This window comes from Octopus sinensis, linkage group LG3 (assembly GCF_006345805.1).
Source record: "Octopus sinensis linkage group LG3, ASM634580v1, whole genome shotgun sequence".
NCBI classification, from domain to species: domain Eukaryota; kingdom Metazoa; phylum Mollusca; class Cephalopoda; order Octopoda; family Octopodidae; genus Octopus; species Octopus sinensis.
The window spans coordinates 140202285-140229490 of NC_042999.1; the positions used below are offsets into that span (position 1 = coordinate 140202285).

The window sequence follows — 27206 nt, forward strand, 5'->3', positions numbered from 1 at the left end:
CTTACTCTAAGTTAATGAATAAATGCTACATGCTTAAAATGAGAAGGTATTTTCAATTTAAACAGGAAATAGATAAGAATAGCATATAAAGAATGTCTTAAGATATATCCCCGGAAATTATCTTTATCTGTAGTTAGAATATTTATTAAACTGAAAATACTTGTAGTACTGGTCTGGCAAAACATTCAACAATTAGATTTTTAGTTTTAATTTATTATTAGTATTATTATTATAACTATTATCATTATTTGTTTTATATTTCAAAATGTATGTTATGTTAGGATGTTTTTTTTGAAAATTTAGACATTTGCATATTATTGGAGTCAATAATCTTACAGCTGGATCTCTTCCTGCTGATAACTACTCAACTAGGTTATAGGCAGACTGAAGCAAAAGTGATTTGTGTCTTTCCTAGGAGAATAATACAATATTATTGAAATTTTGATTGCACTTCAGTTCAATGCTATTTACAGACTGTTATAAGCAGACAGTTTATCAGCAAAAATATACATTGAGAAGAGAAGAAAAAAAAAATAACAAATATGATTTCAGTGATATGTACCTGTGGTCATGGCGACCTGAGAATTGGCAGGATGGCTGTTGACAGTAGACGGGGTTGATGTTGTCTGAGGGAGTGAGGTGACCATAGTAACAAGTGCTGGTTGGGACAGGGTGGAAGCTGACTGAAAATTCAAAATATATTCTTTGCATGAAATTTTAAGCGATAAGTGAGATTGTGAGAAATAACAGTGGAGAGACAGACAGCAGAAGGGACGAGAAAGGGTACAAAAGAGGTAACATAGCTAAAAAGATTAGATAAAGCAGTGCATGTACATTGGTATTTATGTAAGGTTAGTATTTATTTCAGCAGATACACATACAGGTATAACATTTTCAACATATATGTCTGCATATATGTATGTACAAATTAAAACTGGGACAAGAAAGTTAGTTATATCTTGCCCAGAGGCACAACAGAATTCTAAATATCTCCATCTTAAACAATTTCAACCATTCACCTCTTATCCCATTCAGGCATAGTATATTTACTAGCAAGTATCGGATTAAAAGCTAGCGACTAAAAGAAAAAAATTGAACATGCATAAGCAAAAAAGATTAAATTAATATTGCTTGGAGACAGACTGCTATGAAATGAAATGTAAACGAAAAAAAGAAATAGTTTTATTTGTTTACATATGGCTTTATAACTTCTAGTTTAGGTGTGTAAGACAGAGTTAACTTGCCTTTTAGACCCCAAAAACGGCCCTCCTCATTTTGCTGTACCTGTATTATCTCATTTCACAGACCCAATCCTACTAGCTTCCTAAAACCTAATGGTGAGCTATTCAAAACTACAAGATTTCACTAGATTTCCTCTGACCCGGTGTCTGCTGGACCCTACCATCATTTTATTTTCTTCTTTTTTTTTCTTTCAACATTACTTTTTCCCTAAGATTGCACACAAACTCTTCATGAAGAACTGCATATAAGTGACAATTTGTATGGCAGTGGCTTTTGTTTACAATTAGCGAGATCATACCAGAACAAAAAGAAACATACATGCAGTCACTCATGCATGCACACACACACACATGGCTATAATAGAAGATACAAGTGCTCACGCAGTAGGAGCGAACTCTAAACTACATAGTTATGAAGTAAACTTCTTAACCACATGACCATATATATATATTGTGTTGGCAACTAAGTGCTTGCGTTTTTTTTAAATTTTGGAATTTATTGTTTTTAAATTTTAGAATCTATTTTTTTGAGAATTCCATTTTTGAATCATTTTGGAATCTTTTGTTATTTTTCTAGTTAAGTTTAGTTAATATTTGTTTATTTTCAGATCACACACACACACACACACACACATACCCACACAAAGAGCAGTAATTATTTAAGTTGCCTCATTGAATCAATGATAAAATGGTTGAATGACAATGATAATGATGATGCTGATGATGATAGAACAAGACATTTGCGTGTCCATTACCATGTCTTTTTTTTTTCAGTTGCACATATGCACACTGATATATACAGGTAGAAACATGCACCCACAACCAGAGATCCTAGGGGACATTACCAAAAACAACAGGGAACTGTAACTGAAGAGATGATGTATAGATATGGAAGGGGTCAGGAACCTCACACTGTAAATGATACAGTGGAAGTAGAAGAGACCAAGGCTTTTGGTGAGGACAAAGAACTGAGTTAACTTACCTGATTCTGTAACAAACCAGTATTGTTATTGATCATAGTAATGGGTACAATGCCACTAGCTAAGGAGACCTGCATGTTTTGGAGACTCTGTAGATTGGCAATGTTCATGCCAGACAGGCCAGCTGTTGCTAGATTCTGGATGTTCAGATTGGACGGGAGGCTGGCTAGATTAGCAATGTTAATGCCAGAGGTAAGGCCAGCTGCAGCAGCAGCTACAGCTTGACCAACTGTAGCTGATGATGGGTTGTCCCCACCTGCAAAACATGTGAAATAGAAATCAACACATTAACAATCTAGCTAAAAATGAAATCAAACATTACCAGAGATAGCTCTTTTTCAAGAAACCAATGTCAAGATAATTATAATAAATATTGTTGTTATTATTATTATTATTATCATTATTATCATTATCATGATTGTTGTTTTCTGAATTACTTTTACTTGCACTAGACTCATGCACACTAATACTTGTAGATGCGAGCATCAATTCACAAGCAGTCACAGATGGACTTGTAGATTTCTTTTTAAAAACAAGTCTAGAGTTATTTGCTTAGAAGCTTTTTTTTTGCTCTCTATAAATTTCTTTAATCATCAGAAGCATTTGTTATGGTAGTAGAAACATTTGCATTTCGTTCAAAATTTGGCTCTTGTGCTTGAAAAATAAAACTCGTAAAGTGGGTCATCATAAAGTGAGGTATTATTATATGTCAAAAACTTAGTTCTCATTGTTAAATCAGTCAAAAATTTAGAGAAACTGTTTCTAACAAAGAAGTAAAAATCTACAAGCTTTATAGTAAACCTAGTAAGGACTTAAGTTTTTAATTAGCAAGAAAGAAGACAGGACCCTGTAGGAAAAATAGCCAGGTTTGATACACATACATCATCATCATATTCAGTTAATGGCCTTTTTCCATATTGGCATGAGTTGGAGGGTTTGGCAGGATCCAGTGAGCCACAGGGCTTTGCTAAACCCAGAGTCAGTTTTGGCATGGTATCTATGACAGGATGCCCTTTCTAATGCCAACCACTTTATGGTGTATATTGGATGCTATTTTCATGCCATCAGCACTAGTAATGTTGCCAAGTAACTTGTAGAACATAAAGAACAGGGAAAAAGCTAAATGGCGGGTGGCTTTATGCCATGTGTCAAAAAGCTAAAAGTATGAGAGATGGATGGCAAGCATATGAGTCTTGCGACAGTGGGGATACATGGCTACCTCACATTATATAGTACGGAGGTAACAAGGAAGGAGATAAAAATGGTAGTGATGGAGTGCCAGAATGAACCCTCCAACTCATGCCAATATGGAAAAAGGCCATTAACTGAATGAACTTTCAAGGCCCAAGACGGTGAGCAAAAGAGAGAGTGCAGACAGTATGGAGAAGGGGTAAGGTGAAAGACATAGAAGTGACTTAGGATGGATAGATCAGAAGGTAAGAGGATGATGTGCAGAGGTGTAGGAGTGGTGAGGTGAAAGATATAGGGGTACATAAGGGTGGCTATAGGAAGTGGGGTATGGTGGCAGATATGAAAGTATGCTGAGAATGAAAGTAGATATGTGAGGTGTTAAAATGGAGTATGAAAGTGGAGAGACATAACTGAAGGCACAAAAAAGAGGCGATCATTGAAAATACTGTGGAGGGGAAAGGGAGGATCATCATCATCATTTAGCATCCGTTTTCCATGCTAGCATGGGTTGGACGGTTCAACTGGGGTCTGGGGAGCCCGAAGGCTGCACCAGGCCAGTCAGATCTGGCAGTGTTTCTACAGCTGGATGCCCTTCCTAACGCCAACCACTCCGAGAGTGTAGTGGGTGATTTTATGTGCCACCGACACAGGTGCCAGACGAGGCTGGCGAACGGCCATGCTCGGATGGTGTTTTTATGTGCCACCGACACAGGTGCCAGACGAGGCTGGCAGACGGCCACGCTTGGATGGTGTTTTTATGTGCCACCGACACAGGTGCCAGATGAGGCTGGCGGATGGCCACGATCGGATGGTGTTTGTTACGTCCCAAAGCACGGAGGCCAGTCTATGCGGTACTGGCTACGGCCACGTTCGGATGATTTTCTTGTGTGCCACCGGCACTGGTACCACAAAGATACAAATTCCATTGATGTTCATCTATTTTGATTTGTTTTGATTTGATTTCATTTTCACTTGCCTCAACAGGTCTTCACAAGTGTCACAAGAAGGAAGGTATGCAGAGGTGGACTGACTACGTCCCAGGTAGGGGCCACGGGTTATGGCCTGACTAGTCTTGCCGGGTCTTCGGATGGTGTTTTTATGTGCCACCGACACAGGTGCCAGATGAGGCTGGCGAACGGCCACGATCGGATGGTGTTTGTTACGTGCCCACAGCACGGAGGCCAGTCGACACGGTACTAGGTATAAAGGATGGAAGTGGTTCCTGTGAGGAGGAGGTAACTGGTAATGCAAACTGCCAGTTACTTCCTCCCTCTTGAATCCAGTCCCATCTATCCAGAGTAAAGTATAAACAACAACATGAGGTATAGTGGGATCACAGGCTGGCTATGAGGAAAAGCAAACTTCAAAAGTAAGAAATGCATATGAATAGTTAACAGCATAAAATAAATTCCTCCCAATGTTCAAAAGGATCCCTAGCTTTTGTTACGTAGCTAATGCAATTAGGAGTGGTATAGTGTTCTGCCAGCACAGTTTACAGAGTAAGAACATAGGGGAAAGGTTCAGAGAGCTATTAATTCTGCTGGCAACAGGTAAAGTAGATTTAAATGATACTTACTGGTGATAAAGGCGGTTGCATTTGGGTTCGCTTGTTGCTGAAGTTGATTCTGAGGTACTACTGCAACTGAATCGGCTGTTGAACTTGAGCGTCGAATTTGGTTCAGGGGTGGAGGTGTGGGTGTTGGTGGGGGCGTCGGCGTTGGGGTCGGAGTCTTTTGGCTGCTCTGACCAGCAGATTGGTTCGATGGTGGGTTACTTGACTGCTGTGCTGTAGATAAATAAAGAAACACATATACGTGTAGTTATAGAACTTCTTTCCACCATTCCTATGCTGCCACTTATCACCTTCTCCTTACTGAGTCACACCTATTTCTTTCACCTTCCACCCTATACTGATATTTAATACTAACCACACCTCTACTCTTGTTTATTATTTCTCACATTCACTTCTGTCTCCATCTCTCTTATGAACTTACTCACCCATGCTTCCTGATCCTCTGTCTTTATTCTCTCTTAAATTTACCTTTTTATACCTTGAGAGTATGGTAACATCTCATCACCACCTTCCTTGTCTTCCTTTCAGCTACTCCCATCCACCCTTACAGAAGCTGGGTAACCCAGCAAGAACACATGTGCCTATCCCAATACCATACTTTAGCCTCCCAACACCAAGCATAAAGCCGCCTCTCTCTCTACTACAACCCTACTCAGTTGAGGGGGCTTTTTCTGTAAGAACCATTTACTCTTGTAAATGGTCCTTACAGTTTCACACTCTACAGAGTGTATTGGGTGCTTTTTTTGAGCTACTAGTGCTAATAGGTTTCCAAGTAACTTGTTTGAGAAAACCCTCCACCTTCAACTGAGTGGGGTTATAGTAGAGAGGAAGGTGGCTTTATGCCAGGTATTCTTGAGTGGCTAAAGTATGGAAGTACGGACAGGCAGTAGGATTAACCCTAGGAACTTCAAGGTTGTGAAGCAAACTTCCTAACCACTTGACCATGCCTGCACCACCACCACCACCACCACCCCACACACAGGTGTAGTATGGCCAAATAGTCTAATGTAAATTCCTGATAATGTAATCAGTAAGTAGTCTACTATATTGAACAATCCTAAATACTGTCAACACAGTACTGATTACAAGGATAAGTACAATACTACAAATTCGAGAAGAGTGGTACAGTTCATATATCCGCCTCAATACTCAACAGGAACTCAATTTTGCTTAACCTAGCAGGATCTGAATTCAGAATATAAAGGGAAACAACTAAATGTTTCAAGAAATTTATTTATCTAGTATTCTATGAATATTCTGAAGCACAGTAGTAATAATTTCTTTTGACTAGAACAGTGGTTCCCAACCTGTGGTCTGCAAAGATAGTATTGGGGGTCTGTGGGAAAACTCATTTTAATAAAAGGGGTCCTTGGTAGTTTTCACTACCATGTAATGGGAACCACTGGACTAGAACATGGAGTTAATTATATAGAAGAAACCCTTAAACAAAAGAAGACATGTGAAGATATGGTATGCTCAGATCTAAAGTTGGCCTATCATTGAAAAGACAACACAGGCTAGTAGAAAATAGCAACATATCATGCTGCAGTTACTTCAAAAGCATTTGAGCATACCAATAGACATTAAAAAATACACTGGCAATGAAGATAAAAATTACATATTTTACAAGATTGAGAAATACTTACAAATATTGCTAGAGGCTGGACTTGGACTGGAGTTGGGTCTGAAAAAAAAATGAAAGTGAGAGAAAAATATTAGTTTCAAATTTTGGCACAAGGCCAGTAATTTCAAGGGAGGGGTAAATTGATTAGATCAACCCCAGTGTTCAACTGCTATGTATTTTATTGACCCTAAAAGAATGAAAAGCAATGTTGATCTCGGAAAAATTCAAACTCAGAATGTAAAGTGACAGAAAAATATTAATTTTAATTACATAAGGACTTCCAATCTGCAGGTAGATTACCTACATTCATGGCTTCCCCCTCCCTTCCATGGATACTGGTATCATCTTGTTATTTTAAAGTTGATTTCACATAATAATCCTCAAGAGTTTCAAATCCATTACCAACTCATGTGTGATATTTTGGCTGCAATTCAAACCATGTCTTTTAAACATGATCAGTTAGAGATTTCTACAAGAAAGTTTTTGGTTGAGTAGAGAATAAATAGTAACATTTCATATACCTTATTGAAGATTACAATTTATCTGATAAAGCCTGTCTATCTCTTTCCAAATTATTAACCATAACAGAATGTGTATGTACAGAGAGTATATGTGTGCAATGACTGTCTGAGTGTACGTGTCATAGTAGAGTGTGTGATGGCAAAGAGTATACATGTGTGAAGGCAGAGTATATACATGTAATCTCAGATTATATATGTGTAATAGAAAGAGTAAAATATGTTTGAAGGCAGAAGGTATGCAGGTGTTAAATGACAAAGAGTAAAAGTATATGTAAATGAAGGGAGAATATACCAGGTAGCAAGCAGTATACATGTATCTGGTCATGGTGAGTTAGAATGTCTAAAAGTAAACAAAAGCATAAAACATAAGAATAAAAATCTTACTTACAGTACATGTTGCCGTATCTTTTGTGGCTGATTACTGTGGGATTGAACTTGCGATGAAGCTGAGTGTTGTGTGGATGAAATAGTACTAGATCCAATACCAGGACCTAGAAAAGACAATAGAAACAAGAGTTTATTTAATATTATGAACCATGACTAATATTAATGTGACATTAATGACTACAAAGCCATGAGTTTAAATATAATCACATTGCTGTAAGTTAGTATTTAGAAAAGTCAGTTGAAAACTCTTCACATTTGTTGTTAGTTTCTGTCACTTCTACATATGTAAACTATGGCTCAGTGCATGCCATTCATATATTTAATTCAATCAGAGTTTCTAACCATGGCCATTCCAACATTATTGTGTGAAGAGAAAATGATCAAATAGATAAAGTATTGGAGTACCAGTTCAGATTTTGAATTCAAAGCCATTTGAAGTCCCTATCATACATCACTCTTATCACTATCATTCATGCCTTTTGTTCAGTAAAGAGATTGGTGGGTGAGCAGACATAAGTGGTTGTGAGATCCTTTTCTTCAAATCAAGAACATGGCTACCTCTTTTGTGCTGGTACCATGGAAAAACTACCAAGTACACTCAGCAAAGTTTAAGGTTGAGGACCTTTTAGTCTGGTGAAGGATATGACACCTCTATAGTGCTGGTGGTTTGAAGAAAGCACCTTGTACACTCTGTAAAGTGGTTGGTATTAGGAAGAGTACCAAGTCATAGAAATCAAACCAAATATGAAATACATGAGTAAGATGTAGTTCTTCATCATCTCTAGGTGAGCAGTACCTCTATTATGACTCTGGTCATGGATTGTCCAAAACATCATGGAAAGCAGATGTAAAACGATGATGATAATGTTGTTTACAACATTCTGTGTTAACATCTAAGACAAGCTGAGCCACTAAAATTTAAATGTTTACACTATAGATATAATGCACTGTCCTTAAAAGTATTAGATCCTCTAACCTTTCAGCTAATTGTCCTGTACCTTATCAACTGAATCTACCACCTTCTAGTAAATTATGCAAGAAGAGATTTATTTTTCATCTCTTATCTGCCTTAATATCATAAAACTGGAGCTAAGCACTGGCCTTTTGGGGTTCTTGGAGACATTTATATGGCAAACTATTGTAGTTCAATATGTTCCACATTTAACAGGCTTTTTCCTCTTGGATCACTTAGCATCTGAATAATGTCTACACTTGTACAGTATTCTCTCTGGCACACTACATCTGATTTTTCTTGTAAACAGTTTTTTTCTCAGTTCATCTGTGTCATTCATTACACATCCAGCAGAGCATACTTGCCTCATTTCTATTCACCCTTCATACATACTTTATTTTAATGTCCATGTTTCACTATAGTGCAACATGACATAAGTTCATACCATTTGTTCTTCATTGAATAGAGAATCCACTTGCTTTGTTGCCAACAGAAGCAATAGCTCCTTGAATTTTTTCCACCTTTGTCTTTAAGACAAAACAAGAGACACCACCATTTTGTATGTCAGTTAACTTCCAAAAAGCAGGTAGATTGGATTATCAGAAAATGAAGAAAAGTTTTCACCATTACTTACTAACAGCTGTTGTGCTTGGGCTTATCGTGTTCTGTTGCAAACTATTAGTTGCCATTGTTACAGACACAGACAAATGTTGGGGATGTGTCTTACGAGATGTTGAAACACCATTGCTTAAGTCCTTTGAAAAAAAAAAAAATTCAATACATTAAATTAATAATTCTTTTTTCACAACATGATGGAAGTAATTAAAAGTTTTGATGTTTCTTATTTCTGGAATGATATTTAACAACAGACCCTAAAAGCAGTTTCCAATGAGGGATCAAAACTAGATCAAAGACAGAAGCCAATCCACAATATTTAATGACTCATTAAGGTGGTAAGCTGGCAGAACTGTTAGCACACCAGTTAAAATGCTTAACAGAATTTTGCTCATCATTATGTTCTGAGTTCAAATCTTGCCATGGTCAATTTTGCCTTTCACCCTTTTGGGGTCAATAAAATAAGTACCAGTTGAAAATTGGAGTCAATGCATTTGACTAACCCCTTGCCACAGGGCCTTGTGCCTATAGTAGAAAGGAGTATTTAATGGCTCATAATCATATTTTATTTGAATGTATTTCCTCCTGAAGTTAGTCAGCATAAAAGTGCAAAGTTATGATCAATTAGCTGACCAGAAGTACTAGAGGTTGTTGTACAGCTGGATGAGATGAGTTGCTTTCATTAGGCAGTGATAAGACAAATCGAAAAGAGAAGAGATAGAAATATCTGGAACATCTGTGAGGCAGTTCATGACAAATGACTCATATTCTGCACTATTGGTGTTAGTTAGGGAGAAGTTCCATGAAGAGTTGTGTGCATTGAAATCATTTAGGATCATGACTTTAGAGAGAGATGAAGTGAATATTTTCAATGTACAATGAGATATTCTAACAACTGCATGTAGATGGTAGCAGTGTAAAGTGATTGGCAGATGAACAGGGATGAACAATATTAGACTTGCCAAAGAGATAACAACTTCTCTTGTACTTGCGTCATGTTAAAATACACTCATTATACCTCTGTAAAGTGGTTGGCATTTGGAAGGGTAACAAACCATAGAAATACATGCTAAAAATAACTCCAAATAACAATTGCCTCAAATAGTGATGACTTGTCTAACTCCTGCCAACACTGAAAGTAAATGTATGATGATGACGATGGTCTCACACACATACACACTGTGTAATGTTCAAGTGAGTGGATAGTCTTACATCCACTTTTTTCTTTAAGCAAGCATAGTTCTTCAAATTAGGACATTTGTATATTTTTGTAATAGTTGTCCTAAAAGCATAAATTCAACATAAGTAACCCGACAGCTTGTTATATGAAAAAAAAAAGAATTCAATAAAGAACAAAAATAAAACAGAAAGCAAAATATTTAAAGTGCTAATAAATAAATGAGCAACCAAAGTAAATATGATTGGTACCTGGCTAACTGCCATTGCAACTGTGGACATAACATTGTTGCTTGAAGAAGGCTGAAGGTATGTAACCTTAGGTGAGTGACCAGGTTGACTGGTTGTAATCTTAATGTTGCTGAGGGTGTCATGCTTCTCATTCATAAAAATCTTCTTAAATTGCTTGAAATACCTGACAAAGAAAAAACAAAGATCAAATGTGTAAGCATCATAGTGTAGCTAACTGAATGTTTAAGAGTGTCCTCTTCCATCCTGTCTCAGAGAACACTTACACTATATTTAATCTAGTCTGTGAACTGTAGCCACTTTGTTATGCTGTATGGAAGATCATGTTGTGTGGAAGGCCAAGTGGTAGTACCAATTTGTTGTATAGAGCATAGGGTAACAATTTGTAGGTGCAGTGGCAGTTTGAATATATAGTATAGCAAATTGGGTACATTGTGATATGTGTCCTATACTAAATCTGAGCTTTTGTGCTTTATTAAAACTAACACTTCTTTAAATAAGAACATCACTTACTTGTCGACATCTTCTCTTGTCCCAAGGGAAAATCTTTAAAAAAAAACAAACAAAAAACATCATTTGTTGTTTGAAAGAAATAGAGTCAAGAGAGTCATTTAGATTAGATTAACAGAAATAATTATATTTATTAGAATAAAACAATCTGTAGTTAATTAGAATCGTTAGATTTTAATAATTGAAACAAACAAAATTTTAAACCTATTTCCTATGCCAGTATATACCAAATAACAATATGCAAGTGTTCAAGTTTGAAATAATTACTTCATAAGTAACCACTTAAATGTGACTTGTTTTGATAACCAGCTATACTGAGGTAAAGAGTATTATATGTTGTATAACAGCACAATACAATCTGCTGTTGTTATTGTGCTGTTATACAAGTACATAAGATTTGAACATATAATCTGGTTATCAGTAGTTCAGGTATTTAAATCTTGAAATTAATCTTCTAACAAGATAGCTGTCATTGTTCTTCTCATTTTGGATGAGAGAAAACTGTCCATTAGAACATCATTATCATCATCATCATCAGTTAACAACCACCTTCCATGCTGGCATGGGTTGGTCAGTTTGAAAGGAACTGGCTCAGCAGAAAAATGCACCAGACTTCTCTGTCTATTTTGGCATGGTTTTTATGGCTGGATACCCTTCCTAACATTAACCATCCTGCAGAGTGGACTGAGTGCTTTTTATATGACAGACGAGGTCAGTTTTGGCATGGTTTTTACAGTTGGATGCCATTCCAAATACCAATCACTTTACAGTGTGGACTGGATGCTTGGTACTTATTTTATCAACTCTGGAGGGAGAAAACACATATTTCTGGAGTCAATAACATAAGCACTAATCAAAAACTTGGGAGTCTATCTACTTGACAGTACCTACCTCAAAAATTTGTAATCTTGTTCCTTATAGTATAAAGTATTGTTATTGAGTCACATACTGGAGTCAATTCATTTTATTATACACCTGGTCTACAAATTTGTAGCTTTATGATAATATTAGAAATCTTTACTATGATTTTTTTATCATCTATGAAACTACTACAATCTACACTTCACATGAAGAGAGAATCCTTTTATTGCAAGCAATGGTAATAGCTCCCTGAACTTTTTCTACGTAAAATGCACTGGTACACTCTGTAAATTGGTTGGCATTAAGAAAGGCATTCAGCTGTAGAAACCATTCCAAATCAAGACAATTGGAGCCCAGGCAGTGCTCCAGCTGGCCAGCTTCGGCCAAACTGCCCAACCTATGCCAGCATGGAAAATGGATGATGATGATGATGATGATTTTTCCACAAATATAATATTCACAAAGTCAACTATTTTTGCCTGACATTGGTAAAAACAACCAAAAAAGGTTATGAATTCATAGAGCTTTTTAGCAAATTAAATCATTAATTAATTAACAGTTTAAAGTAAAAAATGCAATTAACTCTTATCACCAAATTTCTCAATAGCATATTTCTGCTTAAAGCTTTTCTTTTCTATATATATAGAGAAATTATCTATGAACTCTGGTGAGTTGTTAATTGTACAGCAAGATTAAATAACAGTCCTTAGGTGTCCTATTAATTCTTGAGATTGGTTACATTGACCTTGTCACCACATAATTTCCAAGAAGCTCACCTGCATTTCTTCTCTCCTGGACCACTTCCTTCTACATGTTCTCCAAAGTAAAATTCATCACTTGGTCTTTGTAAGAATGTGATACGAGCAATAACTGATTGTGTTCCAGCATTATCAGCTTCAAGAACATGCTCCTCCACGAATGTCTGAAATTATTTATCAAAAACATATTTAGATATACAACACATACATACATTTAAAATAAAGATAAATGTAAGAATCATTTAAGATAATAAACACTTGTTTCAGAATTTGAGTGAAATAAAAATTAAGAATAGGAAATTAAACACGTTTTCAACAGGAAAATTAAACTTAATAATTAAAAAATGATCCTGAGTTGCATTAAATTAAACTGTGTTTATTCTTGGTCCTTTTTACCTCTATCATAACTTTAAATTAAGGTGTGGTTAACATATTATAAAGTGATCACATAATGTGCAATTATATATACACATATAATTCAAATTACATATATGTACAAACTTGATTTTATGAATAAATACATATGTATGGACATATTTAGTCTTGCTGTGAAATTAGGCCCACATGGTTTTTGTGTTTTTTAGCAGCTTGGGATAAAGATCAACCTGACCTGTGACATTGTTATCAGGATTCACTCATCTCTCTTTCCCAAACTGCTACTAATAATAACTAAAGGTTACTGATTAAAACATAAACAAACACACACACACAAAGTAATTTACATGATGGTACAAAGTTAACAGTCAGTCAATAATCACTACAGTACCAATATAGAGTGGGTTATGAATAAATATATGGACTAATCCATTTGTATTTAATTTCACTGTAAAATTGGGCCCAGCGATACTAAGTCATCATCGTCATCATTTTTATATCCATTTTTTCCTTGCTTGCACGGATTGAATTAAATAAGATATTAATATGTATATTGTTATGCTAGTAATCACATAAGTCATGGCTTTCTGTTGGAGGAGTCTTAAAAGCAATAAAAAAACTTTCTCTTCCTCAAATAAATTTAATAATTTAAAAAATGAATTAGAAAGAAAATGATACTTAAATGGTGATCACTTCTGATGAAAAACAAAAGCAAGAAAACCTGCCTCTTATGAAGTTAGCTATATCATTATGTAATAAAGTGTTTACATACTTGACTACTTCACAGTGAGTCTTTCAAGGTCTACCAATAGTGAGGGTTACTTCAACCACTACTTGACAGCATTGTCATGATATACCATTCATTCCCACTACATGTCTATACCAATCTAGTCATCTCTTCTGCACACATCAATCAATGTGTTTGATTTCATTTAGTTTCTCAACTCACTTTTTCAGTGTTTCTGTAAGTTACTCAAGTCAACTATTTCAAAACAAAAGTTTCTCTACCACACAAAATACACTTCTTAGTCACGCTATATTTATATAGAATGTCTATAAATATTTCATAGATATAATATCATCAGCAGAGCACTAAAAGTGTTGAAAAGAGAACAAACTAAAACTTACAAGATTGTTATCAGTGCATTTCTTTTCAGAGTTCTTTTCAACTCCTTGAACATACTTCTCCACCTATTTTCGGAATACAAAAAAGAAAAGTCATTAAAAAAGAATAATCCAAGTTTTTGAAACTGATAAAGTATGGTGCATGCCCTTGGGTTGGCATTTATACAATGGCAAAATTAATAAATAAGAATTCAGGGAAGAATTTACTGGCTTGTTGTTACTTTCTGTAGTGGCCAAAGGGAGAAACTGAATCTGACAGAAAAGTTCCCCTCACCAATGATAATAGTTGTGAGCTGTGCCTCTTGCATTTACACTTTGTGGTTTGATGTAAGGGAATTAAAGGATATTTCTAGAGACACAGCACAATATTGGTGATAAGAGCCAAATAATCTTTCTTTGGACAGTAATCAGTATCCTAATGAGTTGGTCAGATATTAATCAATTTCAAAAATATCAAAAGTTAATGAAATAATTTGAAAATATACAATTACAGTCTAGATAAAGAAATATAGGAAATAAGTATCTAATAAATTAAAGAATATTGTTGCAATCTATGGTTTTCCTCCATTCTATTGTAGAATAAACAGGAATAAATGGAGCCAACAGGATATACGAATCTGAAATATTAGGTGAAAAAACAAAATATTCAACATGTTATAAATGGAAGTTGCTTACATCAAGTGACTGTGGTGGAGATAACTGCAATGTTCGATAATTCCGAGGATCTGGGATCTTGAAGTGAGACAGAAAATAACACAGTGAAAGCTTTTTTATAGAGATAATAAATAGACATAAAAAATAATAAACATCATTATCATCATCATTTAACGTCCATTTTCCATGCTGGCATGGGTTGGATGGTTTAACTGGGGTCTGGGAAGCCAGGAGGCTAACCAGGCTCCAGTCTGATCTGGCAGTGTTTCTACAGCTAGATGCCCTTCCTAACACCAACTACTCCAAGAGTGTAGTGGGTGCTTTTTATGTGCCACCAGCACAGGGGCCAGAAGGGGCTGGCAATGACCACGATTGGGTGGTGCTTTTTACGTGCCACTGGCACAGAAAAAGCACCAACTGACTGGCACGGAAGCCAGTCAAGGCGGCACTGGCATCGGCCACATTTGGATGGTGCTTTTTACGTGCCACCGGCACAGAGATCACAACTGCAATTTCCATTTGATTTTGGTTTTGATGTACTTGACTCAATAGGTCTCCTCAAGCACAGCATGTTGTCCTATGATCCAATAGAAAAATTAAAATAATTGTAGCGTAGAAGCTAAGATTACAGCAGCAATTCCACAAACAGTTACTAGATTGTACACGTTTATGTATACACCTGCTTGAAGGGTTATATAAAGGTTACTTTATATAACTAAGTTAAAGGTAAAATCTATTTACAAAACCATTTATTACAATAAGCTACACAGAAAGAGAGACAAGTTAAGAATTTAATTTTACAAATATCGTCTAATTGTTTCAATTTAATGTAGAATTTCTCAATTCATCTAGCTATTTAATTAGTTGCTGAATTAGGAATACATCTTCTATCTGAGCTCTTCGGACCCTTTTCTAAGATGTCTTCATAAACTTTCAGCGACCCTTTATTCCTTCTCTACAGAAACCAGACAGCTGATAAGGCCAAATCAACCACTATTCCCAACTAATTTCATTTACAATTCACTTTAGTTTCATCTCTTACTAAGTTTGACAATTTTCATGATGATGATGATGATGACTGTGGTGGAAGTGCATGAGGTAATAAGGATATTGAAGCTGCTTATGATGATAAAGAGTGATAATTAGTTGTTGAAGATGGACTAAAATCAATCTGTTTGGCTGATGTTAGCTGCAACTAACGAATAGACATTTCTGAATAACCCACAGTCAAGCACAACAGATGCCTCCTTCTTCAGACAAGTTGCAGACTACATTGCTGTCTCTGCAATCTACTCAAGAAGAGCAGTCTAGTGTTAGTTAAACAAAAGTGAAGATGAGAAAGATGGTCTCGCTAATAGTATCTGAGAATCTGATAATGGTTTTGGTAGTAGTGATGATTGCAATGTGGTTATTGACAGTAATCATAAAAAAGGAAAAAGATATTTTGCAATAATGAATTTTAACGGTGGTATTTTCCAACCTTAAATATACTTACTGGCTTCATAGTCGGGTTTGTGTTTCCTTTCTTTGATCTTTTTTTGTTGATGAAGTCTAACAATCGCAGTTCTTTCGGTGCTGGTGCCTGTGCAAATTTCCTCTTTCGGTTCAAGGCCACCTGTGAGTGCTTTTGCACTGACCTGCAGCAAAAAAAAAAAAAGAGAGAGAGAAAAAAATGTTTAGTAAAGAAACTATACAAAATGTAGATATAGCCTTTTTTTCTTTTTTCATAGTTTTATTTATACCATTATATTTCATTTATTCTTTTTTTTATGAAATTATCACAACAAAGAAGCACTGAAATAAAACCTGAGGAATGCCTGTTGAGAAATTATGGTATACTAAGCACCATTTTTCTGCATTCAGTTTCTCAAAGAAGTGCAGTTGGACTTACACCAACATTCTCCACTATAAACAAATTGTATGTGGAAGATGATTAGTCTTGATAAGATGATTAGTATGGTATGATTCTGGAAGCAGAACTAAAATCCTTCTACTGAACTTTTAGATTTTCGTAAGTCAAAATCATCAGATTACATCATATATATATATATTGAAAACAGAAACAAAAAACATGTGTGTTTAATAATACAAATCAGTAAAAGGAACTTTTTTAAATATATATTCTTTTATTGGATTCAGTCACTGTACAACCCCAGTATTTATTTCAGTGCTGGTACTATTTTATTTAAAGCTATTTATTAAGAGTGAGTGTTTAAGACATACCTTTTCAGATTGGGGTTATTGAATATTTTACTTTCATATTGTTGATGGTTGGTGGCAAAGAAGACAGAAGGATTCGGGTCAAGACATAAGGGTTCCTGAGTTGCCAGTAGAAGTTGGCTCTCCAGCTGAAAAATGTCTTCTTGGGTCCAACGGTGTCCATCATTGATCATACTGTTGATGTCACACAATAGCGACTGTAATGTGGAAACAATAAATCCATCAGTTATTGAACAATCTTCACTGATTGAAGAAACAACAGATAAGAAATATGTAGGAAGATAAAGAGGTCTATCTACCTACATCTATAACTCTACAATTGATAGATTTATAGATACAGAAAGATAGACACATCTATTGTCTTAATGTAGCAACTTATATGGGGGAAAAATAAAATCCAATTTCTATATGTAATAAGTTAACAGCAACAGACTAGATTGTGTTGAAAATAGGTAATTCTCTTGCAATTTTATAAATAAAACTAAAGAAACTATAAAGAAGAAAACTTGATATATGTTTACAATACCTGCATAGTAGGTTTCAACATAATATATTCACTATCGTAACACCCATCAGTAGAACGTCTGTAATCTCGAACTTCAACAATCACACAGCCACTATAAAAAACATTCACCTGAAAAGGTAAAAAGAAAGATACTTTTTTATAATAAAGACAAATATAGGTCAATACCTGAATTATGTTCAGATTTTTGGAAAAAAGAACTTGTAATTTTCCACAAATATTTATGGTTTTGCTTGCTTTCAGATTCCCTGGAGCAGAAGCTTGATTTAAATATTTCATTTATTGGATTTAAATACCGGACTATCACAGATTTTGTCCCTGGAAGAAACTGAACACCACAGTACAAGGTAACAGAACATTTGATAGCCATACAGTGTTATTGATGGTCACAGTGGTTGAAGTAATTCATTATGGTGTCTATTCACATCTACATGTAGTAGATTCATCATCATTTTCGTTTACATCTACTCTTCCATGTTTATATGCATCAGACAAGATTAAGTTGGAGCAGAGTTTTTCTACAGCTAGATGCCTTCTGACAACAACCCACAATTTTTTTCCTGCAAGGTAATCTCCCAGTCCATTGAATGGCAAAAATCCCAGACATGATTACACAGAGAACTGGAAACAAATGACACTGAATGAGCCTCTTGTTTGCAAAAATTGTGCAACATGTTAAGTCATGTTAACAAGCCCAGAAATACTTTTGTAGCAGACTACAAGTAAACAACATTATGTTACACCATCATTAAGGCCATTGTTTACAACCAGCAAACACATATGAAGGCAAAAGAAAATATGAACACACACAAATACACAACTAACTGATGAATAGTTGATAAAATTTTATTTTTTTGTATTATACTAAACTCTACTAAGTATATCATTGTAGATTATGATATTTTCTTCTGAAAACATCATAATCTTTTTACGTTTTGTAGAAAATGTCTTTCAAAAGACCGATGGAAGAACAAACATGCATAAGTGTCTGCTCTTAGAAGATCATAAGGTGCCACGCAGTGGACTGAACCCGGAACCATGGTAAGCAAGCTACTTACCACACAGCCATTCCTGCACCTATATATAATGTGTGTGTGTGTATTAGGATTTTGTAGGTTAGGCAAATCCTTTTCACTCTTGCTAGTGACTTATGACAAATTATGCAATTGTTCACCAGTTGTGATATCAAATAATAGTAACAGATCTAGTCCAAGCATTTGAAAATATATATTTTCATGTACTCTGTAAATTAACTTTATGATCTTCTAAGAGCAGACACTTGTGCATGCTTGTTCTTCCATCGGCCTCGGGCCGACCAAAGCCTTGTGAGTGGATTTGGCAGATGGAAACTGAAAGAAGCCCGTCGTATATATGCATATATATATGTGTGTGTGTTTGTGTTTGTCCCCCCAACATCACTTGACAATCTATATATATATATATATATATATATATATATATAGATAACCAAACTGTTAAGTTACGAGGATGTAAACACACCAGCATCGGTTGTCAAGCGATGTTGGGGGGACAAACACAGACACACAAACATATATATATACATCCCCCATTTTCCATGGGTGTGTGTGTGCGCGTGTGTGTGTGTGTGTGCATGCGTGTGCGCACACACACATATATACTTTCACACAGTTTCCATGCAGCAAATTCCACTGTTAAAGCACTGATCAACTCAAAGCTAAAGTAATAGTTACACAAGTTATCATGCACTGGAATTGAATCTGGAACTACCTGGTTGCAAAGTAAACTTCCCAGCTACACAGCCATATCTGCACCAATACTACATAGTACTTAAATCTGCACTCCTGTGATATTTTACCATAATAACCAGCAAAGTTTAAAACTTATACATTGTGAGAATATACAGCACACAATACTCTACACTTCACTGAATTGGCAAGTAAACAAAGCATTCCATTTTACCCTTAATGGGCTATTATAGCTTCACCCATACTTATGTCCTCATAGTGGTCATTGTTATTTTGACAGAATACTTGATAGCCATATAATGTTGCTGATGGTTACAATGGTTGAAGCAATTCATTGTGATGCCTATCTAAAACCATTTCAGTATTATATCTTGAAGACTATTTCATCACTAATGTTCTCATTTTTGCTCAAAAAACTATGAGGTCTCAAGCAATTTCACTATGCCTAAATTAATTAAAATCTTTAAATAAGTATTTCTAAGATCTAAGAACACATTATCTCTAATGTGGGTCTCTGGCAAGTATCCTTTTACGTATTCTTCTTTCTGTAACTGTAAGTGTACACATTAATATTCCACTTTAAAAAGATCAACATGGCATGATTGTTCTAGCTATAACTAATTATTGCACTAATTAAGCTTCAGCTGAAAGCTAAAGAGATGAACTTTCACATGGTATTTAATAATAGAAAGGAGAAAGCCTCATACAATTCTAATCACAACGTTCACTAACCAGATTAGATAGAGCCATTTGGCAGTTGCTGTCAGTGGATATGGTTTGGGATAACAAGTTAATAGTTACTGAATTTAAATCCACAACAGGCATTTTATTATCTCTGGGCAAAAGACTTAATTCTCCATGCCTTGGTTTTCCTAGTGAACAGGAATGGATACCAAAACTTTAGGGAAAGTTACTTTCAATATATTTAAATCTTATCCAGAGGAGATTGTTTCCCATCTATTTAACACTCCAGAAACCTGTGTTAATCAAGGTCCAAGAAACAATTAAAATTTTATTTAAATGCACTTACTTGAGCTTTTTCAAGGATGTCTACAAGTAAAGGAGGCAACTGAAAATAGATAAGATACAATATGTTAGACATTTCTTCATTAAATATTTAAAAAATCAGTATAACAATGCATAACAGAAAGAACAAAAATAAAGAGAATTTTTTTAGATCATAATGTAATTCTTGAAGGATACCTTTCAATTATCATAATTTTCACATCATTTTGATAACAGTATGTCCTTCCAACCACATACTACTCGATGAAGAACTAAAATGGTCTCTATTCTTGGCCAGAGAAGACTTGTGCTTTGACTAGGTGCACCACAACAGTTGAAGCAAAATTTGAATGTTTAACCAATTTATTAATCAATAGTCCAATGCCTTAACTTTACATACACTGGAACTTACACTATGCCTGGCTTTCTATATCCATGAAATTCCGCTGACTGTACAGAATTATTTTATCACAACTTCACTACTTATCTCTAACTTATTTTTCAACCAGTGCAAGATCATATAACTCTTACATCTGCCTTGTTTCCACCCTTCTATTCCCAAATTCTTCATTATAATGGAAGTTGTATGCAGTTACTGACACATAAATCTTCCTCAACAAACTCACTATCATCTTTAAAACTTTAATGGCATAATGTCTACAATAAAAAACAATGCAGCCGTGGCTAAAATGTTAGCCAGTACTTTAACTAGTTACCTTAATGTCATATGTATACTTATGAAGAATTGACAAAGGCTACTCAACAATAATCACATAATCATCAATAAGTGCAGTTCACTCAATACTTACAGGCCATCTTTATAATCAATCCACGCCACTTCACTGTCTGAGGATATTTATTCCCACTCTGAGATCATTTCAATCCATTTCTATTCATATTATACATCTCTTTCAATCAAACTTGCTGAACATTAACTAAGTTCAAACATTAATAGTTCTTAAATAATTTCACTACTGTTCATTATCAACTATCTTACATACAAGTGACTTGTATCAGAAGACATACAGCACATAATATGGTGAGAGCCATGTAAGGAAAAAAAACTGGAGGCTAGAGTGCAAATAAATTGCTTAACTTACTGATTACTTGCAACACCAATGAGGACAGAACTCAGTATGTTTCCTTGATACAGTAAATATTGTACCTAAGGCGAGTCATCCATTGCAAAATCTAAAAATCTAGCATTACAGCTAATAAAACACTCAACTACACTGTGCTTTTACTATTTGTGATTTTGCCTATTTGAGAGTTCAAATGTCTGTAATGCCAGTACAATACTTACAGTAAAGGTAAAATTACCTTCTCAAGTCATGTCGACTCATAAGAGCTGCTTTCCCGGTTTTGTGGCATGTAAATTCCCAACCTGGATGGGACACTGGTCCATCGCAAGATTACTCATTCTTGCCAGCTGAGTGGAGTGGAGCAACGTGAAATGAAATGTTTTGCTCAAGAACACAACATATCACCTGGTCCAGGAATCAAAACCACAATCTTATGATCATGAGTCCAACACTCTAGCCCATGCGCCTCCACCAGTACAATACTTGACCAAAATCAATTCAAAATAATAATATATTTTTGTAACAAACCTCAGAAGCATCAATATATCCTAATAACTCAGACTCCTGCAAAAAAGAAAGAAATAAAATAAATCAATAATTTTACTCCATATAAATTTCCTTTGACAAAACATAAGTCGCATTTTGTAAAGAAAGGTATATTTGAGAGAATTGCTTCTCAACCTATTTTAGCATCAGTTATTTCCAATGCTCATTATTCTGTTCAATATTCATCACAGAAAATTAAGTTGGTGAGCTGGCAGAATTGTTAGCACATCAGACAAAATACTTAGTGGCATTTCTTCAGGCTCTTTACTTTCTATTTTAAGTTCAAATTCCACCAAGGCCAACTTAACTTTTCCTCTTTTTGAGGAGTCAAAATATGTACCAGTTAAGCATTGAGGGGCAATGTAATCAACTTGCCCCTCCCCTCAAAACTGCTGGCCTTGTGCCAAAATTAGAAAGAATATTAATCACAATAAAGTCATCAAAATGTTAGCCAACTTAACAAAATCACAAAACTATAAATATAAAAATGACATGAGCTAACATACCTGACAGAAAATGTTATCTAAATTCTACATACACTGACATACCAAACATAAACTAAATAGCTATGTGTGCCTATTAGTGAATATCACTCAACATTTTTCCCCACATTTTCATTTTACTATTGTTTACAAATTATTTTCCATTTACTATTGTTTGCTTTCCATTTGCCTATATTATGTTTACATTTTACAAAAATACACACACAGTAAACTATTTCAAACATTTGTTACAATAATTTGTGAATGTCCTCTTACCCAGTATACAATGGAATTTTAAAATATATGTCTCAATTTTAAATAAATGTTTGGACAAAAGGATGTTTCTAATAAGTGCAGGTTGGATAGAGTGCTTCCAGAATCAGGTGATTAGCATTGATCATTGGCCAGAACATAATAAGCAAAATCAGTAATTGCAAAGTATGCCATTTGATGCTCTACCAATTCTTCCAATCCTCTGACCTGGACTGGAACTTTTTTTATTGATTTTGAGAAGATGAAAAGCAAAGTCAACTTCAGCAGGATTTAAAATCAGTGTAGATATAGAAAGAATACTATAACGTGAACTATCCAATACTCTAATCATCACCATTATTTTAATGCTCACTTTCCCCATGTTTGCATGAGTTGGGCAGAGTTTATTGAGGCAGATTTTCTATAGCTGGATGCCCTTCCTGGCACTAACCTTCACCTATTTCCAAGCTAGGTAATATTTCGCCATGGTCAGAGATGTATTTACAGAATATAGGAAATGAATGACATTTGTTTACAATCACTTGAGGTCAGAACTAGAAGACACAAACAATCACGTGCATGCACATGTGTGTGTGCATGCATGCATGCGCGCGCACACATACACACATTATGTAGACATACAGACATACAAAACACACAAGCATACATTCATGTCTTGATATATGGTAAAGCCAAAGAGGAAAGCAGCTTGAAAATTAACATAACAAAACACAAAGTATTATTTTTTAAAAATTTAATTCTGTTGAAAATATACTTACTTCATATGGTAGCTTGATAGTCTCAGAATCAATACCATTTCGACCTTTTAGCATAAGGGTATAACCCTCATTGGCAGGATAGAGATTTAATACCAAGCAGTTAAGCCGGTCCCTTTTGACCAACTTGGGAAGTAGGTGAGTTGCATAGCAAAGTGGCTGCAAAACAGATATTTTTTTTTAAATGGGAAAATATGAAATTTTTTAAAATATAAAAATAAGAAAAAAATCAAGATATCTATTTTTCAGATTCAATGGGGCTCATATGTACATTTATACTGTTTTCATTTATTTCATCTCCAATTACGTTTTGATTTCTAATTCTTGAATGTCTACATCATCACTTGTTGAACTTAAATTGGGAACTTTTATTTCAAGTAGTTGTTCTTGTAGTTTAATGAATGAAGACCTTACTACTCTTTATTTCAAAATAATCATCTCTTGTTTGAATTGTGCTTGAAACAATGTATATATTGAAGTATTAGTCACTACAGAATAATAGATCATTTAAAATATAGTGGTGTATGTATGTGTCCACATATGCATGCATGAATTATTTAATATATACTCAAAATATGAAAAGATTACCACCTTAATAATTCATCTCAGAACTTGGATATTGAAGCACAATTATCCACAATAAAATACAATAGGGCTTCAGAACATTAGAAAACAACCTATTAAGAACACTAATTCACTTTATATTATTTATTTCACTCACTACAAGAATTGGTTGACCAAGAGAAGGCTTTTAACAGAGTACCACATTCTGTTGTTTGGTGGTCACAAGAAAACTAGTGCAGATAAATGTCTTGAGACCCAAGGCAAGCTTTGTGCACAGGTGCTATCAGCAATGAGTCCATTGAAGAATTTAGGATGCATCTAACTGTCCATCAAGGTTCAGCTCTCATCACCATCACCTGTTTATTCTAGTTCCCCAAACAATAACAATTTAATACTGGATATCTGTTGTAAAAGCATGATGGCCATGGTATGTAGAGAGTGAAAAAAGATCAGATAGCTATTGCTTTTATTGACAACAAAGGGTTTATCTTTCTGTACAAAGTGCAATGTTGTATGGTAGTAAGACATGAATGTGGAGCATGTACAAAATCTGCAAAAAAATAAAGCAAGCATGCTCTGCTGGGTGCAAAATGTCAGCATACATGAACAACAGAATTCAATTAAACTGGGTGAGAAAATAGGCATTGGAGGGGTTAGCTGTGATATCCAATTTATGTCAGCATAAAAGAACTGACATCAAATGATGATGATGATGGTGTTGATGATGATGGGCTTTTGTGGTTCTAGCCATCTTAGCAGTCTAAAGAACCATTAGACAGCTTTTTTCAGTTTCTACACTTCTTTTGCAGTTCTTCAATTCTATTCTCCAATAAGTGAGTTAAAGGTATAAAAGTCATCATCAGCACAAGTGTCCTGCAAAAATCTATTTTCAGTAACTAAGATGGATAGATGAAGGTTATAGACAGAGCCTTACAGAACACACCTTTAAACACCCAATTCTTTCATGATTTCACTAAAAAAACATGTATCTAGATCTACCCCCATTATTTATGCTCTTTGTTTAAAGGTATTCTCTAGATCAGTGGTTCTCAACCAGGGCCCAAATGGCCCCTGAGGATCCATATAAGATTTTTGGGGGTTCATGCAACAAAATAGTAAAATGGGAATCCATGATAGTATTTTAAGGGCCTTTGAAAAATCTTTGCTTTAGATGTATGTATTGGTATGCATTGCAAGAAGCAGCTAAGTTTCTTTGTCTAACATTTTACATAGTTCAAGCTACAGTTAACGAGTGAAAAATAAAACAGGAATTTTGAAAGAAGTTTCTATAAAATTAGTTTTTAACCCTTTCTATACCAACCTGGCTGAAACCGCCTCTGGCTCTGTAGTACAAATGTCTTGTTTTCATAAGTTGAATGAAAATCTTCCACCAAACCTTAGTCACAATTATGTTCCTAACACTAGCTTAATGATAACTAAGTTATTTTAATAAATTCTTTGTTATATTTAAAATTAATTGAAAGAAACACAAAGCATCTCAAAATAAATACGGTAACGAAAGGGTTAAACATCGAATGGATGTGGGAGGTCCACTAGAATAAAATAGCAATCAAAGGGGTAACAAATGCAGCATACTTCTCTTGCATTTGTGTTTAATAACATAAACCCAAATTATATCCTGCTTAATTTCTATTGTTGCTGCTCTCATCTAGCAGATATAACATTCAATAATCTACTTTATCTCATGCTAATTCTTAACTTACAGTAAAAACTGTAGAAGTAACATACAAGCAACAGTAACCACAGAATGTGTTCTACAATAAAACTCACCACTATTTGATTGTTTGTGAAAGAGCAAGTTAAAAGAAAAAATGCTTACATGATCTTCGGGTTGTCTGATACGTTCTTCTTGATACAATTCCCTTAGTCGTTGGTTCACAGATTTGCTGCAGAAAAAACACAATGATGAAAGAATAGAAGATAAAAGAAAAAAAGGGTGATGATTAAAAAAAAAATTATTAGATGGGAAAACTCCATAATAAAGCCTTGTATAAACCAACTTTAGACCTTTTGGTTGAGTTATAAAATTCAGTTTTAACTCTCATTCTTCTTCCATCAATACCCTATGTGCCAACACCCACAACAGTACCCTTTCCTATGCAGATGATATCAACCTTCATTTCTCTCTAATCTCCCACAACCAAGTGTCATCTATATGCAACCTTATCACCTCATACAGAACCCTTTCTGACTTCACAAATAGAAATCTTGTAAACATTTTCTAATGGGATCATATCTTCTTAAATAGCACAAAAACACAATTATTCAATCACTACACATATCAAGAAAACAACATATTAGCCAGTTATCACTAAACATGAACCGCATGCAACTGAACCCTCAAAGTTACAACAAATGCTAAGCCTCCTCTCCACTGAGGATCAATGATGATGATTTCTTTTATCAGACACAAGGGCCCAAAATATAGAAGACAAGATCAAAGGATGAACAATACAAAAGGTGGGGATTATATCAATCTAAAGGAATCAACAACAAAATTATAATAAAAGATTTGAAAATAGAATTCAGAAAAATAAAATCCCCAATGGCAGAGCAGTTCACCAAGGGCGAATCAAGGGAAACCTCCCACACAAAAAGGCCCAGATTACTCTGCCATCTCCAAAGTATCAAAAGTGCCCTCTTCAGTATCTTTCCTCCTGAATAGGAAAGCATACTTAGGGTAAGCTCTTTCAGACTCACCAGTCTTGCCACTCTCATCTACCTTTTGATAAACACACTAATCCGACCGTGGCCGTTGCCAGCCTCGCCTGGCACCTGTGCAGGTGGCACGTAAAAAGCACCCACTACACTCACGGAGTGGTTGGCGTTAGGAAGGACATCCAGCTGTAGAAACATTGCCAGATAAGACTGGAGCCTGGTGCAGCCTTCTGGTTTCCCAGATCCCCAGTCGAACCGTCCAACCCATGCTAGCATGGAGAACGGACGTTAAACGATGATGATGATGATGATGATGATAACTAAAAGACAGTACCTCCCCTTCTACTATCATCTTCCTTTTCAAATGAAACTTGAAGAAGTTGATGAAAGCATGGCCAGAGAGGAAAGTGCCTATCATCAAACCTGCAAAAATACTAAGTACTTTTGAAAAAGTTGCCCATAGTCCCTGACCAGAAAGTCCGCCGGAAGGATGATCTCATCAATACCCAGAGCCAATCTATGACCATTGTCACTCATACCTTCAACTAATCTTTTATA

The 27206-nt window shown here is 35.2% G+C and overlaps 1 protein-coding gene across 2 annotated transcripts in view; it reads right to left on the reverse strand.

Moving 5' to 3' along the window:
• The window catches only part of LOC115209091 (transcription factor SPT20 homolog), a 64332-nt gene that overhangs the window by 7874 nt on the left and 29252 nt on the right, over positions 1-27206 (reverse strand). The window contains exons 3-20 of one of the 2 annotated variants that reach the window (XM_036501419.1): positions 25810-25876; positions 23409-23564; positions 21878-21913; positions 20293-20331; positions 17539-17646; positions 17016-17209; positions 16288-16429; positions 14814-14870; positions 14142-14204; positions 12657-12802; positions 11023-11055; positions 10513-10675; positions 9104-9224; positions 7519-7621; positions 6632-6669; positions 4989-5198; positions 2224-2486; positions 563-683 (exon numbers count right to left, since the gene is read on the reverse strand). In XM_036501419.1, coding sequence (XP_036357312.1) covers positions 563-683; positions 2224-2486; positions 4989-5198; positions 6632-6669; positions 7519-7621; positions 9104-9224; positions 10513-10675; positions 11023-11055; positions 12657-12802; positions 14142-14204; positions 14814-14870; positions 16288-16429; positions 17016-17209; positions 17539-17646; positions 20293-20331; positions 21878-21913; positions 23409-23564; positions 25810-25876 — 2060 coding nt within the window. The remainder of the gene's footprint in view (positions 1-562; positions 684-2223; positions 2487-4988; positions 5199-6631; positions 6670-7518; positions 7622-9103; positions 9225-10512; positions 10676-11022; positions 11056-12656; positions 12803-14141; positions 14205-14813; positions 14871-16287; positions 16430-17015; positions 17210-17538; positions 17647-20292; positions 20332-21877; positions 21914-23408; positions 23565-25809; positions 25877-27206) is intronic. The other variant, XM_029777206.2, reaches the window with a different exon arrangement.